The sequence below is a fragment of the Cylas formicarius genome, unplaced genomic scaffold (genome assembly GCF_029955315.1).
Source record: "Cylas formicarius isolate icCylForm1 unplaced genomic scaffold, icCylForm1.1 PGA_scaffold_10__41_contigs__length_53128322, whole genome shotgun sequence".
Lineage (NCBI taxonomy): Eukaryota > Metazoa > Arthropoda > Insecta > Coleoptera > Brentidae > Cylas > Cylas formicarius.
The window spans coordinates 34492246-34509841 of record NW_026844214.1 but is presented as its reverse complement, the minus strand read 5'-3'; the positions used below and the strand labels follow the sequence as shown (position 1 = coordinate 34509841).

Genomic DNA, 17596 nt, shown 5'->3' with positions numbered 1-17596 from the left:
ATCTTGTTCAACAACTTGTGGGTGTGGCTACTAATATTTTCTTTTATATTATAAATCATCAAATCTTTTTATTTGGTGCTAACATTTCTTGTATTCATTTTATTAGAAAATTAAATGTATAAATGGTTATTTAACCACTATTCTCCGTTCGAATTCTATTAATATTGTTGCAATAGTGATATGAACTGGTGAAATCCAAATATTGAAAATAACAAATAAAAACTTCTTGATATTAACTTGCACATAATACCAATGTAATTTTAGACCACCATAGACTAATCTCTCCCTAATAAACTAATAACATTTTTTATAGGTATGGCAAGCGGTCATATCGTCTTCTAGAAACAGGTTCAAGCCCACAAAATTGGCAGCATGGGGTGCAGCACAAAAACTTCAATGGCTTCCTCAAATATTTATCAAAACTGAAAAGCTTGCGACAATAAATTTCTGATTTGACTCAAATATTGTTTCTTGCCAAACATTGCGTAGACGATTCTCTATAGATTTGTCCCTAATTCCCTTAACATTTTTGATTTATTTTAATTCTGTGCCAAAGTATTCCAATAACGCATTGTGTTTTTCTATGCTGATTTCATCAAGACTGTAACTTATAACCAAAGATTCAATAAATCGATATTGTGTAGTTTCAACAGTTTTTGTTATTCGCGTTGGGAGATTGTTAAAAAAAATTAAGTTTTTTGTTATTTGAAGGATATTTTTACCGTATAATTAACTTTAATTATGAAATATTAAGAATCAATAAATCGTAGAAATTAATTTTTAAAGCCGGAAACTAATAAGGAGTTATTTAAACATTCAATATTTATTGAAACGTGGAGTAGATTAAAATATAAGATAGAAAATACTTCTTCAGTATTTAGTTGTTTATGTACAGTAATATACGCGCTTTTAACTGACAACGTTAAGTATAACACACCGATTTATCCTTTCCGCATGTTGTAATCACTGGATTAAAGTATTGGTCGTTTGGGCAATCCATAACATAAGGAACCCCAAAGGAGCAGGTGATAAATTTCGTACAGTCGTTCGGATAGGAAGTCACGAAAAATCTGAAAACAAAATACATATTAGGTTGTTTCACAATAATGCTCAAATGAAAATGAGTAAAATTCTTTGCTACTAGCTACTAGAATTAACAGCATTCAAATTTCATCCATACAGATACGCAACCAATGCAACGTTAACGTTTTGCTATTCTGATACTCTCGCCTTGTTCAGTTCCTAAGTTACGAAGTTAAGTGGCAGTCGCGCCCGACTAGGGAAATTTTTTTTCTGAGGTTTACCTACATCTCCCTGAAAACCAATATTAGATGCAAAATTGCTGCGATTGAGATCCGTGCAGCTGGACGCGCAGGCCAACATAATACTTTGAAATAAGCTTTGGTTATACCTGGTTATGTCACGGTTCAAAGTTAAAGCGGACTTATTTTTGAAATTCTTTGTAAGCAACAAGCAGTGAGGTTGCTCCGCCATCTTATATTGTATCTATTATTGAAATGGTTAGTTTGGCGGTGGTGCCATTAACACTTTTGTTTGAAATAATCAAGTTGCATTGATATTTGCTGTACAACAGTCTTAATATTATTAAATAACGATCGGAGATTAAAATTTAATAATTAATTCATTAAAAATTGTTGACTGAGCGTACCTGTTGCTATGGACAGCGCAAATACTGTCTGGATCCGTCGGAGGTTCAGGTTCCGGTGAAGGATTTGGATTTTCACTTTTTTCCGTTTCTGGTGACTCAGGTATCGTCGTCGTTGGATCTGGGGGTGGTGCATCTATAATATTTGACGTTGTCAGCTAACCAAAACTACCAAAGATAGCGTAATATATTAACCTGTAGTTTCAGAACCAGAACCACTATCGTCTTCTTCCTCCTCCGCTGGACTGGTAGTTGTTTCGTCTACTTCACTTGACTCTGTTGTGGATGGCTCTTCTGGCGCTTCTGTAGGAACTTCAGTTTCGGCTTCGGGCTCCGGTGCTGGTTCTGATGTAGGCTGGGATTCTAATTCCGTTGTAGTTTCTGATAAATCATCTGTCGTGGATTCCGGTTCTGGTTGAAGTGTGGGTACTTGCTCGGGTTCTGACGTGGGTTCCGATTCTACTTCCGTTGTGGGTTCTTCTTTTTCAGTAGTGTGCTGTTGTTCAGGTTCAGTTGTCGTTTCCTGTTCGCTGGGTTCTGATGTGGGTACCGGTTTCCCCTCCGTTGTGGGTTCTTCTTTTTCAGTAGTTGGTTGTTGTTCTGGTTCAGTTGTGGGTTCCTGTTCCGCGGATTGTGTTGTAGGTTCCGGATCGGGTTCAGGTTCTGGTTGAGGTTCCGGTTGCGGTTCTGGTTCTGGTTCCGGCTCAGGTTCTGGTTCCGGTTCTGGTTGAGGTTCCGGTTCTGGTTCTGGCTCCGGCTCCGGCTCTGGTTGCGGTTCCGGCTCAGGTTCTGGCTCCGGCTCCGGCTCTGGTTGCGGTTCCGGCTCAGGTTCTGGCTCCGGTTCTGGTTCAGGCTCGGGTTCGGGTTCCTGACCTGCAGTACACCCAGCTTGATATGGCCAATCGCATTCTAGGATTATCGGATTAAAGTGCAACCCCGCAGGACAATCCATCTCCTGTGGTCCATATGGGGCACATGAAATGAATTTCGTGCAGTCCGTAGGATGAGGATACAGTCCCTCTCGAAGGCAGCCATTGCTGGTTAGGGAACTAGCTAAAAATATCGGGATTAAAAACATAACATTTGACAACAATCGTAATCCATCCACCGAAACAACTTATTATTATGGCCAAATGGATTATAAGTAAGACATAAATAAAATATTTTTGGGGATGTGCGTTTTGTAGATAGGTATGCTGTGCCTATAGAAAATTCGTGATTGGAATACGCCTAGCAGACACGGGAAAACTTCTGAAGCAGCTAAGTACAAATGGTTACAAACGTTTCGGAAGTAATTTTTTATTGAATTGATTCTTTAAATTTGTTTAAAATACCTTTTTCATCAAAGAAATAATCTTTGCTACGCAATCGATAGAGATATTTTTGTTTTATTCAAGCGACAAATAATATAACGACAAACAATTTAGCGACAAACAATGTCGTCAGAAAGTTGACAAAACTTACTAAAATATATAGTTTGAGCTCGACTTTCTTTTCTAAATGGTTTAGACAATTTGGATCCATTAAATTATAATAAAAAATTAATTTCTGAAATATAGAATTAAAAGAAGAAATAGATTCATGTAATTCAAATGTTTGATATTGTATATTAACTGTTATAGTACATTAAATACATTAAGTACACTAAATACATTAAATAACTAACAGATTTATAACTTCGAGCGATTGGTATATATTCGTCAAAATTTTATTTTCTTTTTCCTATGTAGAAGTTTAATACAAATCAGAGAAAACCACCTACGTTTAGCACTAACTGTGAGAAGGATTGAAAATCCAACCACGAAAACAGCACCAAATAACATGATTGATTTAGCTGTAGGTCATATACGCATGGGGTCGTATATCTACCCAACTAAAAAACTTTACTGGCTATCTTATTACTGTTGTAGATTAATTTATAAAGTTTCTAGAAAAAATTCCGATAACGGTTGCAGACTAATCCCCGGATTTTCTACTTAGGTGTATTATATTTCCCAAAGTTGTCATAAATTTTACCGATTAGTGACGCTCACCTATTGATTAAAATATTGCCAAATACGATTCACGTGAAAATTCTGGTGTATTTGTATTTCTACTAGACGTCGTTTTCTGGGACCACCGGTAATTCCATAGTTAAAATCTGTCCTACAGATAAATAGATAACGTATATACAAAATCACTTGGAAACGACGAAAAACTATAAATAACCTAACAATATGCTTATTGCGAAACGTTGAAAGAAAATCAGAATCAGCAAGAAACCACTATTACCGTAGTATCTGAATTCCACAAGCCCGTATTGGTGTCATCCTTAGCACCTATTTCGCCGTGCTTTCATTTAATTCGTTTTCATTGATACGAAACTAACATTCATAAGAACGAAAAAAGAAATGTGTGTACTAACTTCACCTAATCCTAATAAATTTGTACTTAAGTTGTCAATTAAATTTTGCATCTGCATTTTATAATCAAAAAATTGACTTGTTCAGTGGTTTATCAACTGTACTACTTCTAACTTAATTGTTACTTAAAAATGGTCGATTCATGTTTAGGCGGCACAGCAGATATCATTGAAAATATCTGATCAGAAAGGTTGCATAATTAAGTAAAAAATAAAAACAGTTTTCCAGATATGTACCTACAAAACGAAAACTTCTGTTTGCCCTTAAAAGTGTGTTAAAAAAATTAAAATGTTTCATCTATTTTTTTTAAGGGATTCTATCTCCCTCTATGTAACTTAACATCGTATCTTTTAATTGGATAGGTAATATGTACTAAAAAGAAACACCATTCACAATAATAAAATTTACTGGAATACAGTAATACGTGAGTCCAATTTATATTTATAACAGGTGAAAAGAATGCTTCACATTCGGAAACTGTACGAGTAGGAGTATGAATTACCAAACGAATTTCCTCGAGTGTTTGGGCGAGCAGCAAAACTATATCTGTTTGATACAGGCGGCAAATAGGAGATTTTGTTGTAAAGTCGATTCACCCAGGGATCCCAACTACATTTAAAATAGTTGCCAGCGATCGGTTGGCCGAGTTGGTACTTCTGGGCAAAATTTCTAATAGAAAAGCCATCCCTTTGCATCCATGTGTTTGCTGGTATTTTAGGTTCGTTGAATGAGATCTTTTGCGGTTGCCGGTAAATGAGGTACGTGTATCTATGAGGACCAGAATTTCTTTGAGGACAAGCCGGTAAGTATTCCGCTAAGGTTTGACCTTGTCTAATTTTGTTTCCAGGAATGTTTCCCACCAACCAATGGTTCCATTCTTTGTATTTAGATTCCTTTGGCTTGGCCGCGTCCGGATCCACCATACATAATGTATAAAATGAGTTTTTGTCAGCTTCCCAATATATGCTAGGAGGGTTACTGGTTTGAATTGGATTTAAATTCTTGCCGAGATCAACTTGACCACCGCTGGGAAACGCTACTTCCGCAAGTTTTTCGGGACATTGATCCACTATATCTGGTACTATTTTGTCGGCCTTCATTGTCCTAAAAACTAAAAGAAAAACATGCAATGTTAAAAAAGTTTTAATTTATAATTGTAACTAGTTTAGGTCAGAAAATTAACTAGGTTTTGTATTTTTTTTATAACGGCTCGTTGTGATGTATGTTGTGTGATTCGGCTGAAATGAAAATGGATATGACGGTATTTGAGGACGACAACCAGAAGCAGCAGATAGCAAAAATTCTGATTACAAAAACTTTATACGCTGTTCCAATAATGCGTCGACGGTTGATAACAATTACAAGAGTAGTTTCCCATGTAAGTATGTATTCTAATCAAACCAGCTTACATAACTAATAAAAACGAAAACTCAAACATCTGAGAAACCATCACATATTCATATAGAATTTATATTAAACGGCAGTAATCCGATGTCATTAGTTTTGTATTAAATGAAATGCATTTTTTTTAACTTTTCCCATCTGTCTCCAATATTTGAGACTTCCTGACTAACTAGCTGTTTAACTTAAGCAGCAAAATTGTAGTTTCAGGACTCCTTCTGCCAAAAACAATACTTCCACAGCAAAAAGCGCAAGACATTTTCCAAAAGACCTTGCAATTCAAATGTTTTATGCCAAATTCCAAATAAGATACTATTAACTTGAGTCATGTTATGCAAAATGTGTTTATAATTAATGGAAAAAAACCATACGGGGTTCCATATAATAATATTAGGTTAAGTGTCTTATGACCCTGTGCAACTATTTGTTTTTTCTATCGCCAGTGGTTTCTAACAATCGCCGACTCAGTTGATATTCGCCTTTCAAACATTATTTCTTTTCAGTCAGTTGAGAAGAAAACACTTCACAAGTAAAAACCCAACAGTGCATTTTTATTATTTAATTAAATATTAAAATTAACTATTTAAACCCAATGTTAAGTTTCACTCTATTATTCTGCGACATTTTTCACTTTTCTGTGTTTTTGCCGAAATAATATAATATGTCCAAGTGCAAAGTTGATGCATTCAAATAAAGTGTCACTATTATCTATATAGACAAAGTGATAGCACATGTGTAAAATTTATTTGAGAATTTTTAAAATATTCGAAAAATAAAAGCTACATGAACGGCTTTAGTTGATAACAATTTTTTTTTTGAAAATTGAAACATGTAAATGCAATTTTTTCACATTTATATTAGTAGTACGTGAAAATTAAATGAAACTGTACAGGGGATTCCAACAATAACAAATCCATCCGACTTAATAACTAGACTTTATAGATATGTATGAACAAAAAAAAAGTATAAACAATATCATGAGAGATCAAGAGATTAACGGGTTATTTGCTTTTAATGATAAAAAATGAGTAACATATATATTTACCAATTATATCCGGTAGGAAAATCAATGGATGGACTTTAATATCCTAAAGCATGTCCCAAATCATGCAATGCATAGTTTTCATGTACAGTTTTTAGAAATGATGTTTATTTTGTATATTGTTTAATTTATGAATTTATAACTTTTTTGTAAAATATTTGCTGAATTTTGGTTACTTTACAATAAATGCTTGAAATTAGTTTTCATCCAACAAATATATTTTAGATTCCTCGTTGGATTTTATACTGTGAAAATATAATAGTTTAGCTATATAAAAGTACATTCCTTAGCTTTACACTTAACAAAGAAATAATGTACTTTATTGGAAGTAAAAATCTAACATATCGGTACCAAACGCATAAAATTATAATTTTAGGGACAAATAGAAATGATTGATGTTTGTTTTTTATGATACGATTCTACCTAGGAATTCGACTTATCAACACAAAAATTGCAATTGGTTTCTTGATTAATCCAAGTCTTAAAAAAAAGATCCCTCAATGTAAATGTAGATAAAATGAACATTTAATGGCTTTTGTGCAATCGCATAGGTAAATAAATGGCAGCTATTCTGATTTCGGGTATCAAAAGTTGATATTTATGGCTGTGAATTATAGTCATGTGGTTTAAAAACGACTTAAGCCTATCTTCTATCCTTAGAAACAAATAGAACTTAATAAATTACGCGAAGGATCTAACTATAAATGAATAAAAAAAAACAGGTTTTTCCATTTAAATCGTACCGGAGAAAATGCCATTTATATATCTTACACTTAACGAAGCAATAATGTGGAGGTTTTTTTTTTCCGAAATATTACATGGCAACAAGTACATAGTGCCACGACTGTTACAAATTACTTAGGAATTGACATAATAAATACAATGAGTAAAATTGCCCAACTAAAAACGGGGAATAATCAAGTATGTTCAAAATATAATCACGATAACTTGTTTTTTTATTTATTTTTTTAAGAAATTATAATATTTTTTAATAGATAAATTACGATTTAAGACAAACACAACCAAAGCCAAATCGATCAGTACGACTCCTGAAAATAGACTAAATTTAACGAGTCGTTAGACGCGATCACACAGTTCAGTTTGGATGATTATCATCCAGGATGAACATTGAACGAAGTTTAGCCGGGTGCTGCTTTCGTCCACTTCCCTTGAAATTCTCTTGCTTGTTGGTGTTTTTGTCCTGAATAGAGTGTAACAGTTATTCTACGTCGCTTTTTTAAAATGGTTTTTAAGTGGAAACCTAATGAAAGATTGACATTGTCCCATAACATTTCGTCGTTTCGCCCACTGCCTTATCCACCAACGCCTTTTTTCTGCGTCTAATTTTCCCTAGTTTACTTAAAAGATGATTACCTCAATTCCTACAAGTACAATTAAATTCGGTGCCAGTTTTCAACGAACTGGATAATTCACTTCTATTGAATCCTGTAAACGTTCCTTTAGCTTGCTTCCGATTTGATTATGGGATTATTTGATTAAGAAAACTTAAATTCAATAATGGAAAATAAGAGCTTAGATCAATGAAACAGATCTCAATCAAGTGAGGTTTACAAAAAAATCAAGAAGATGTGAAACACGCATATTTTTCTAAAATGCTGCCCACCTGATGTAAATTTGTTTTTTAATTACGTTTCTTCGCCCACTGATTTAATTTTGGTTATTTTTCGTTTCTTCTTATCATTATTTGTTATGTTATATGTAATAATGAAAATATGTTTCAAATGAATCTTTTTTTTTGTTTCGGATAATTTTCTTCATTATCATCAAATTAATAATTACTTTTATCCCTTGTCTTTGCTGCGGGACTGATGCATTGTCTCGACGGCCAGTCGCAAGCAAGCTTCGTGGGGTTGAAATGTAGACCACCAGGACATTGCATCTCAATTGGACCGTGTTTTGAGCAACTGTAGAATCGTGTGCAATCGCTGGGATGTGGAAATAGTCCCCTTCCATAAGTTTTTAGACATTCTCTTAAATTTAATGCTGCGAATACGGAAATCAACTTAATATTTATCGAAAACAATGATCAATATAGTGATTTTAATGTGATTTATTTAACTAACCAAATTTACGCACATTTTAAAACATATGTTGTAGTAATTTATTGGTATTTGAAAACATTCGAAATATTTTGAAACAACTTTCAAGATCTTATGTTTTTTGCAAGCAATTGTTTCAAACTTTTTGAAAATTCCATAAATGCATAAGAAGAAAATGCAATTCTTATTTAAAAAAAAATGGAATAATTATATTATATCAAAAATCTGACAACTCAGGGTTAATCAAGACCTTTCAAAATGCTTTTCTGCAAAAATTTATCTCAAAATATGCTACATATTCTTGGCCTCGCTAACTAATCATCACTAACTCATACCTAATTTGTATACCAGTCGAGTGTTAAAAGGTAAAATGCACCTAAAGTACTTCATTATATCTTTTATATTTAGATTTTGACTGTGAAATGACAGTAATACATACCTACTTAAATGCATATAGCGTAAAGTTTTGGATAAAATGTTGCAGTGTGAGAGTTTCAAAAGGTTCCAATTACACCTAAGAAGCGCTTTACGAACAAAAAGAGGCAGTTTTTGCAATTTAAAAAAATATTTTTCTATATACTTGTAAAAATTAAACTGTTCCCATTTTGTCTCATCGAAAAAATAAATTGTAAAATTTCCAATGTTATGTAATTTAAATATGGGGTGACAATCTTTATCATGCTAATCACGATATTACCTGGAGGTGGCGGAGGTGTTGTAGGCGCAGGTCTGTCACAACCATATGATTCAGGATGAAATACCAATCCTTGTGGACAAGTCATCTCCAACGGGTTACTTTTAGTGCAGATATAGAATTTAGTTTCATCCGTTGGATGAGCGAATATTCCATATTTATATTTGGCGAGGCAATCCTTAAGTGCAAGGGCTAAAAAGGAAAAGGCAATAGTGATTACTGAGTCATCTCAAAAGAGCGTAAGTATTTGAAAAAGGTTTAATAAATATTCCTGTATGTTTTTTTTTTTTGTGAAAATATCTTTGGTTTAGTTTTCCTAAGCTATAATAGTAGTAGATAAAACACTTTAGACTATTTTAAAATTTACATTAAATTGCAAATTATTATAATTTATTCTTCAATCATGCCTTCGATATATTTAAATTAAAAATATCCTAAGAACTAAAGTTAATTAATTATTTATTAATTTTATGTAAAATTTCCAAAAATGCAGATAGTTGTAATAGGCCATTTATTCAAAATGATTTGAAAGTCGTTAGTAAAGATCGCTATGTATCCGCTCTTCCAGCGAAATACCAAATACATACTTCAAAATTTATTTTATTCTGTTTAATTATAAAAAAAAGCAGAACGCTCTGCAAATTTTGATACTAAGTGAGGCTGAAAAGGCACTTGTTTCAGGCAGTGATCTGGGATTGTGGGAAAATGTCAAAGACTTCATAGAGTTACAAATTTACTTTGCAAAGTATTGCGATATTTCTGGTGGAATATGTCAAAAAAATACCTGATTGGGGAGACTCTGTAAGTGGCTCCCTTTTGTCCGACTCTGGAGCAAGAGTCGTCTCTTTAAATCTAGAGTCAAAAGTCGGAGCTGATACTTTGTCTGGCGACTCAGTAGACTTGTCTGAAAAAGCTTCTGGAAATTCGGGACTGCTTTTGGGTGCTGATGTCGTTTTTTTTGGTTTGCTTGGGTTCTCTGTGGGAGATGATTTTGGTGTTGTATCTTGAGCAGCAGTTTCAGTTGGAAATTGTTCAGGCTCGGTTGATTTCTGTGACAAATCTGTAGTTTTTGATGTACTAGAATCACTCGATGGTGCATTGCTTGCCTCCGGAAAAGGTGTTGTTTTGGGTATGATTTCTTGAGTACTCGTAGATTTTTCTAATTTAGAAGTTATTCCCTTCGAGTCGCTCGGCGTAGAGCTTTCTGAAGTAGATATTATCTTTGGTGATGTAGCTCCTACCGTGGAGTCACTTGACTTCTTAGATGATAATAATGTAGGCTCGGTAGCTTCAGTTACATTTTCCGGAAATGTAGAGTGAGACTCGTTTTCTTGTGGTTTACTAGAGTTCTCGGAACGTGGAGTTGTCGTTTTTGTATCTTCAGGTTCACTTGATTTTTGTGAGGAAGTAGTTGCCTCCGGTGTAGTTTGCTGTGGTTTACTGGAGATTTCAGAACTTGGTGTTGCCAATTTTGTATCTTCAGGTTCGGTCGATTTCTCTGAGGAAGTTGTTACTTTCGGCGTAGTTTCTTGTGGTTTACTGGAGTTTTCAGAACTTGGTGTTGTCGATTTTGTATCTTCAGGTTCAGTTGATTTTTGTGAGGCAGTTGTTACCTCTGGCGTTGTTTCTTGTGGTTTACTGAAGTTTTCAGAAATTGGTGTTGTCGATTTTATATCTTTAGGTTCAGTTGATTTTTGTGAGGCAGTTGTTACCTCTGGCGTTGTTTCTTGTGGTTTACTGGAGTTTTCAGAACTTGGTGTTGTCGATTTTGTATCTTCAGGTTCAGTTGATTTTTGTGAGCCAGTTGTTACCTCTGGCGTTGTTTCTTGTGGTTTACTGGAGTTTTCAGAACTTGGTGTTGTCGGTTTGGAATCTTCAGGTTCAGTTGATTTTTGTGGAGCAGTTGTTACCTCTGGCGTTGTTTCTTGTGGTTTACTGGAGTTTTCAGAACTTGGTGTTGTCGATTTTGTTTCCTCAGGTTCGGTCGATTTTTGTGAGAAAGTTGTTTCTTCCGCCGTAGATTCTTGTGGTTTACTGGAGTTTTCAGAACTTGATGTTGTCGATTTGGTATCCTCAGGTTCAGTTGATTTTTGTGAGGCAGTTGTTACCTCTGGCGTAGATTCTTGTGGTTTACTGGAGTATTCGAAAATTGGAGTTGTAGGTTTTATATCTTCTAGTTCACTTGAATTTAGTGGCGGGTTTGAGACTGCCGGTGTAGATTCTTGCGGTTTACTTGATTCATCCATATTTACCGTTGTCGATTTTATTTCTTTAGTGTGGCTTGTCGATTGCGATGAAGTTGTGACAGCTGTATTTTTCTTTGGAGGAGTAGATTCCGTCTTTTCGGTAGTCAAAGGTGGGCTAGTTTCGTTCGAACTACTTGTTGACCCATCTGTTGGTTGCGAACCTGATGAATTTCTAGGGTCAGATGACGTTGCTTCATTGGGAGACTTAAACAAAAATATCTTTATCTAAATAAAATTTGTTAAGTTATAAAACTTACTTCAGTGTTGGATGTTTGATCCGATTTGGGCGATGGATCTTCAGTCGATTCATCTGGCGACGATGTTGTTAGTTTCATGCATCCTGCGTTAGCAGGCCAATCACAAACGAATAAGTCCGGATTAAAATGCAATCCGGCCGGGCATTCTATAGGATCAGTGGTCGCGCAAGATAGAAACCGCGTACAATCGGAAGGGTGAGGATAAATACCTCTTTCGTATTTATCAAAACATTCTTCTATAGACAATTCTGTAAAAGAGATGCCACATTGCTTGCGTCTATTTTGTCTGTGCTAATTATTAAGTATGACGTTCACTGAAATAATAAAGATAAATATCATGATCAAGCCAAATAATTACCAATATATACAAAAAAGGCTTCTGGTTGACATTTACATGCGTCAACTCCTAGCGTTAAAAATTTGAGGTTGTTTAGTACAGTCCTACCAGTGGCGATAGGATCTTTTTATTTTTAAATATGGCATTATTTTGTACGAAATTCGAAATCTTGATATATAATACAATCTTTCCACTTATATAACTAAAAACTTTTCCAGAAGGACCCATGTAAAGTAGGAGAAGTACTTACTTTCTTCAATTTGTGAAATCACTGTTGCTCTTTAATTTTAAAGTTAAATATATGTTTGAAAGATTTTTAAAGCAATTTTCAATTTTTTTGTAATTCATGGAAGAATTGATGTTCTGCGAGAGTAACACAGAACTGGAAATAAAATAGATTTGCATACTCACAAGAAAAAATGCAATCCTCTGTCCTTTATTTGCTGTGGCACGTATTTTTGAATGATAATTTTTTCTACGAATTAATTCACTATCAGTTTCTTGAATTCTTCAAAATTGGCCTTTCAAGTAGTTATTTCCCTAGTCTGATATCTTTTTAAAGTCGATAAAAGGTGTTTGTTAAAATTAAAAAAAAAACATCACAATTTGTTTTAATTTTAATAACAGAAAGGTAATTAAAAAACTCGTCTATGATTGATTGTACATTAATAATACCCAATTCACGAGCACTATAATATTACAGCCTACTACCAATGACTGGAAACGCAGCCTTTCAACTGCCTTTTGTCCGCTTTTCAAAGCACTCTAATTTTTTGACTTCTTACGGCACTTGTAGGTGTCAACCCAACCACTTAGAGAGGTCAAAGGTGGAGTGGGATACACACGCATAAGCCCACTATCCAGAGTTTGCTTGAGACCCGGCTGCAACCAAGTGGTTGGAATTCCCGGACAAGCCGTCAGCTATACCAGAGCGAAGGGGTACCTGTCAGAGGAAAGTCCAGAGCCAATAACGGCTGCTGCTCATTTGAATGCATTTAACTAGAACTAGAATTTCTGCCGACGAGGTGCTTGTTCCGCAAAGTATGACCTAGTTATAAGTTCGTTTGCATTTTATTATAACTAATACAATTCCAAACCCTTTCTCAATTTAAGTAAATATTATAGTTAAATAATTGTGAATGAAGCACATAATAGTATATTATGCAACAACATTCACTGATATGACCGTCCGAATAGACAAACGTCAAAATTAAAGCCTTGCATGCGGTAAAACCTCCAAAAACATCCGATTGCTCCCAAACCCGTGCGGTAATATCCCGCAAATGTCCGAAGGGCCTCGGATCCGTGGGGCAAGAAATTCACGTGATAAAGTGACGCTTCCCGCACGCTAGATCGGTGTATAATTAGGTATTTTACAGAGGGGAGAAGAAAAACACATAAACTTGATCAGACTTATTTTTTAGGAGAACGAAAACCGACAACAAAGTTTCTGGATGTAATCATTTTATAATATTAAAAGGTATAACTTCTGACGTCCAATAGGTTTCTTGAAAGCTCATCTTCTAGAATATAGTATATTGCATAACAAGGTTGATAAACGCCATCTCAGCTACGAGTTTGATTTGGCACGAGTGGAGCGTAGCGGATCGAGTGCGACTGAAGAAGTTTATCAACGTGTTGCATACGACTATTAGCTTCGGATACAATTTTACAGAATGGCACTAATACATCCACTGAGTGACGTTAGTAGTGACCGACAGAACTGACAAACGTCGGAATACATTGGATAAAATAGTGACACAAGAAAGTGGGAACACTCTAGAACTCTTAAACGGCTTGAGATAGCGATTTGAAGTTTGGAAGGGTTAATATAGGTTAAATGTCCAATTTTTTGACAATAGTTGCACTGCCGATTTGAGCGGAAACGAGAGCAAATTAAAATTTTAAATGGCACAACTTATATTTTCTTCTATTTTTGGATTTACAAGATAGGATAGGATAGGGCGGTTTTCCCATTTCTTTGTTTTTTTTATTTAGTTTTTGAAAATTGTGTCTCGGAGGCTGTGACCAACATAAATACTATTTCTAGGGTCACCCGATCATGGGAAAAATTGTAAATGAAACTTTTCTTTACTTGTCTAATGACAAATAGCATTTAATGTAATGAACTATTTTTTTAGGCTAACCTAGTTTTTTAAAATAGCACCCCAGTGGGAACAAAACCTTTTTAGAACCGGTACTTTTTTTGCAACATTTCGACACCACAATCCGTTAAAAAATAAACCCACAGGAAGGAAAAAACCAGATAATACTTAGGTGGCTTTGCTTCTATTCATTATTGATTGTCAAGTCGGTAAGATTAAAAATGCAGAAGAAACTCTCGACAAACTCATGCAGTGGAAAGAAAAAAACAGATTAGTGTTTTAAAAAAATAAAATACAGTCAAAAACTAACGTAAGAATTATATGTATACGTACGTCATAAGCTAAAAGCACTTTTTATCGGAAACTCAGAATAACAAAATAGATTTTTTTTTCTTTTCAAATATGTCACTTTTTGGAATAATTGAACACAATATTTTGAAAATCTGTTAGGAAATAAAACCTCAACAATTTCCGTAGAATCGATTTGAAAGTGGTATATCAACGTGTGTTATATAAGACAAGATTTACAGTGACACAAAACATCACATGCATTTATTTTGGAACAAAATGTTCTCCGTCTTGTATACGACACTCCCTGGCTCTAGAAATTACATTCGCTGTACACGGTCTTTCACGTACCCCCGAACAAAAAAATCTAACAGTGTCAAGTCCGGTGACCGTGAAGTCCAATTGACTGAATCGTGTGTTGAAATCAGTCTATCCCCATAAACATCAAGTAGGTGTTCAATGACATCTTTAAAATTATGGGGAGGCGCGTCATCCTACTGAAAATACATATTTAATGTCTCGGCAAGAGGTACATCATCTAACGAGTCTTCAATTTCATTTCTTAGTAATTAAAAATATCGTGCACCAGTTAAAGCACCATGAAAAAGAAACAGGTGTAATAATTCGCCTTCCTATCACTCCTGCCGAAACATTGATTCCGAACCGTTCTTGAAACTGCCTGGGACGAATAATTCTATGATTATTTAAATACCAGTATCTGTTGTTCTGTCGGTTAAACATAGCATTATTTGCGAATCGTGACTCATCGATGAACAAAATTAATTTATCGGAATTATTATTTTCGTCATATTTATCTAACAGTCAATTACAATATCGAAGTCTTCTTACAAAGTCAGTTTCATGAAGATGTTGATGAAGGTTATACTTAAATGAATGATAGCCGTGTTTCTTTTTAAATTCTACTCATAGATTCTCTTGAGATGTCTAATTCTAATGCCACTTCTCTTAGCGACGCAGCTGGATTTACGTTGACGTATCCCACAACATTGATCTCCATTTCTTCACTTATAATAAAATTATCATGTCGATTATTTTGTGGATTTCTCATTTTCAATTCCAGCTTTCTAAAGAAAGAATATGCAGGAAGGCCACGTCGAGAGTTTTTTCTGCATTCTCCGTATACCAGAAACTTGCCAACTTTTTCTCCATTTGTAAATTGATTATTGTTTTCCATGATAATCCAAATCGATAACACGATAAAATCCATAATCAGATAAAAATGTACACACTGTCAGAAATTTCAATCATGCCGAATTGATGATGAATAGAACGAAAGTCACTCAAGTAATATTTTGTTTTTATAAAAATGTATTTACTTATCTGGTTTTTTCCTTCCTGTCAGGTTATTTTTTAACGGATTTTGAATTTTTTTTTATCAAAATGTTGCAAAAAAGTATCGGTTTTAAAAACATTTTGTTCCCACTAGGGTGCTATTTGAAAACAACTAGGTTATCCTAAAAATTAATATTTCATTACATTAAATGTTATTTGGCATTAGACAAGTAAAGAAAAGTTTCATTTACAATTTTTCACATCATAGTATTTCACAATAGTATTTATGATGGTCACAGCCTCACAGCATTTAAAATTTGAAAGTTACTCCGCTCAAACTGGAAGTGCAACCATTGACTACATATTGTCAAAAAATTGGACATTCAGCCTATATTAACGCTTGCAAATTTCAAATTGCTATCTCCAGCCGTTTAAAAGTCATAGAGTGTATTTTATAAAATACCAGGACACGAAGCAAATAAATAAATGAATATTATTTCAGATGTACACGGTATTTCAATGAATTTAATTTTTCTTCGGTAATAAATTTTTCCTTTCATTTTTTGATTCCTACCGAGATTATTCTGCTGTTTTAGTTTCGACAGTTTTAATAAGCATTATGTCTCAAGACATTTTGAAAATTCGGTAAAATTGTCATTTGATCAATGCTTTCCTACCATTTTTTAAAAGTCTTAGGCTCTCAATCAATCGCTATAGTCCTGTATTAAGTTGTGCGTTGAAAAATATTTGTACAATAAATCCAAATGACTTAAATAAAATATATTTTATGAAATGGTGAAGGTGCTTGGTAGACACGGGATACCATTACGTCATTATAAAGCAACTTTATATCAACTACGTTCAATTATAAAGATCAAAAACTAATTTCGATACCTTCGTATGTTCGTAAACTTTTTAAATGTCGTCATTTTTGAGGAATTTCCTTCATTTCATTCATACTATAAGGAAGGGTCTACCTATCTAACAAAAAGTAACGAATATATGTCCTAAACAAGCAGACTAACAAAAATTTTTTTAAGTCTAATTACGATTTTTGACTCCCGCGCTTCTCATTCTTGAACTTGAGGAACTGCTTTCGATTGCTTCGCCTTGAATCAGAAATGAACAAAATTGAGCAATAGGCAAATTCTTTATAAAGGTTATTGTTAATATGAACTAATGAAAACGTGTGGTGCATTTTATTTAAAACGTTTTCGGTATTTACGAGCAAGAAAAACATCAAGTTGTGAGCTAAGCAACAATTCTTGTGCACTGGATATTCTAACATTCAGGAGGCCACAAATATTACATTGTTAGGAGCAACCCTTCATACATACCAGAAAAAAACATACCCAAAAAAAGCAACAAAAATAACGATATTATACACGTCAAACATAACCAAATCTGTGTTTTATTTTGTTTTGATTCCGACCGATAGAAAAGCATTACTATTCATTCATAATAATATCAAGCAACGACATTCCGAGAAAAGTCGTGCACATTACTGGGGAAGCGTAATATTTGTTACGTAATTATTTGCATTTGACCTAATCAATTCTCTAACTAAACTAACAGAACCTGGTACCAGATAGGACAAATACACACCATTGTACATACGAAAATATCAGATTTCTAATCTAATCTAAGCGATCAAAACGGAAAAATTCATTCTACTTAACTGACAGTCGCTATTCCGTGAATGTTCAAAAATAGAGAAGAGAACATCTTCGCTTAACGTATAGTATGTAGCAGAAAATAACTGCCGACTGTACAAGAACGGGACCAAAACTAAATGTTTTGTGACT

At 34.2% G+C, this 17596-nt stretch overlaps 1 protein-coding gene across 1 annotated transcript; it reads right to left on the bottom strand.

The window, feature by feature from the left end:
* Nucleotides 1–327: 327 nt before the first annotated feature.
* LOC132698804 (proteoglycan 4-like) lies at nt 328–17251 on the bottom strand. Its single transcript, XM_060665142.1, has 9 exons — nt 17129–17251; nt 11769–12016; nt 10050–11715; nt 9269–9457; nt 8312–8515; nt 4535–5179; nt 1862–2719; nt 1670–1802; nt 328–1070 (listed from the first exon to the last, which is right to left on the bottom strand). Exons 1-9 carry the CDS (start codon nt 17235–17237, stop codon nt 923–925), a joined length of 4200 nt encoding a protein of 1399 aa, XP_060521125.1. The 5' UTR covers nt 17238–17251; the 3' UTR covers nt 328–922.
* Between the last annotated feature and the right edge of the window lie 345 nt (nt 17252–17596).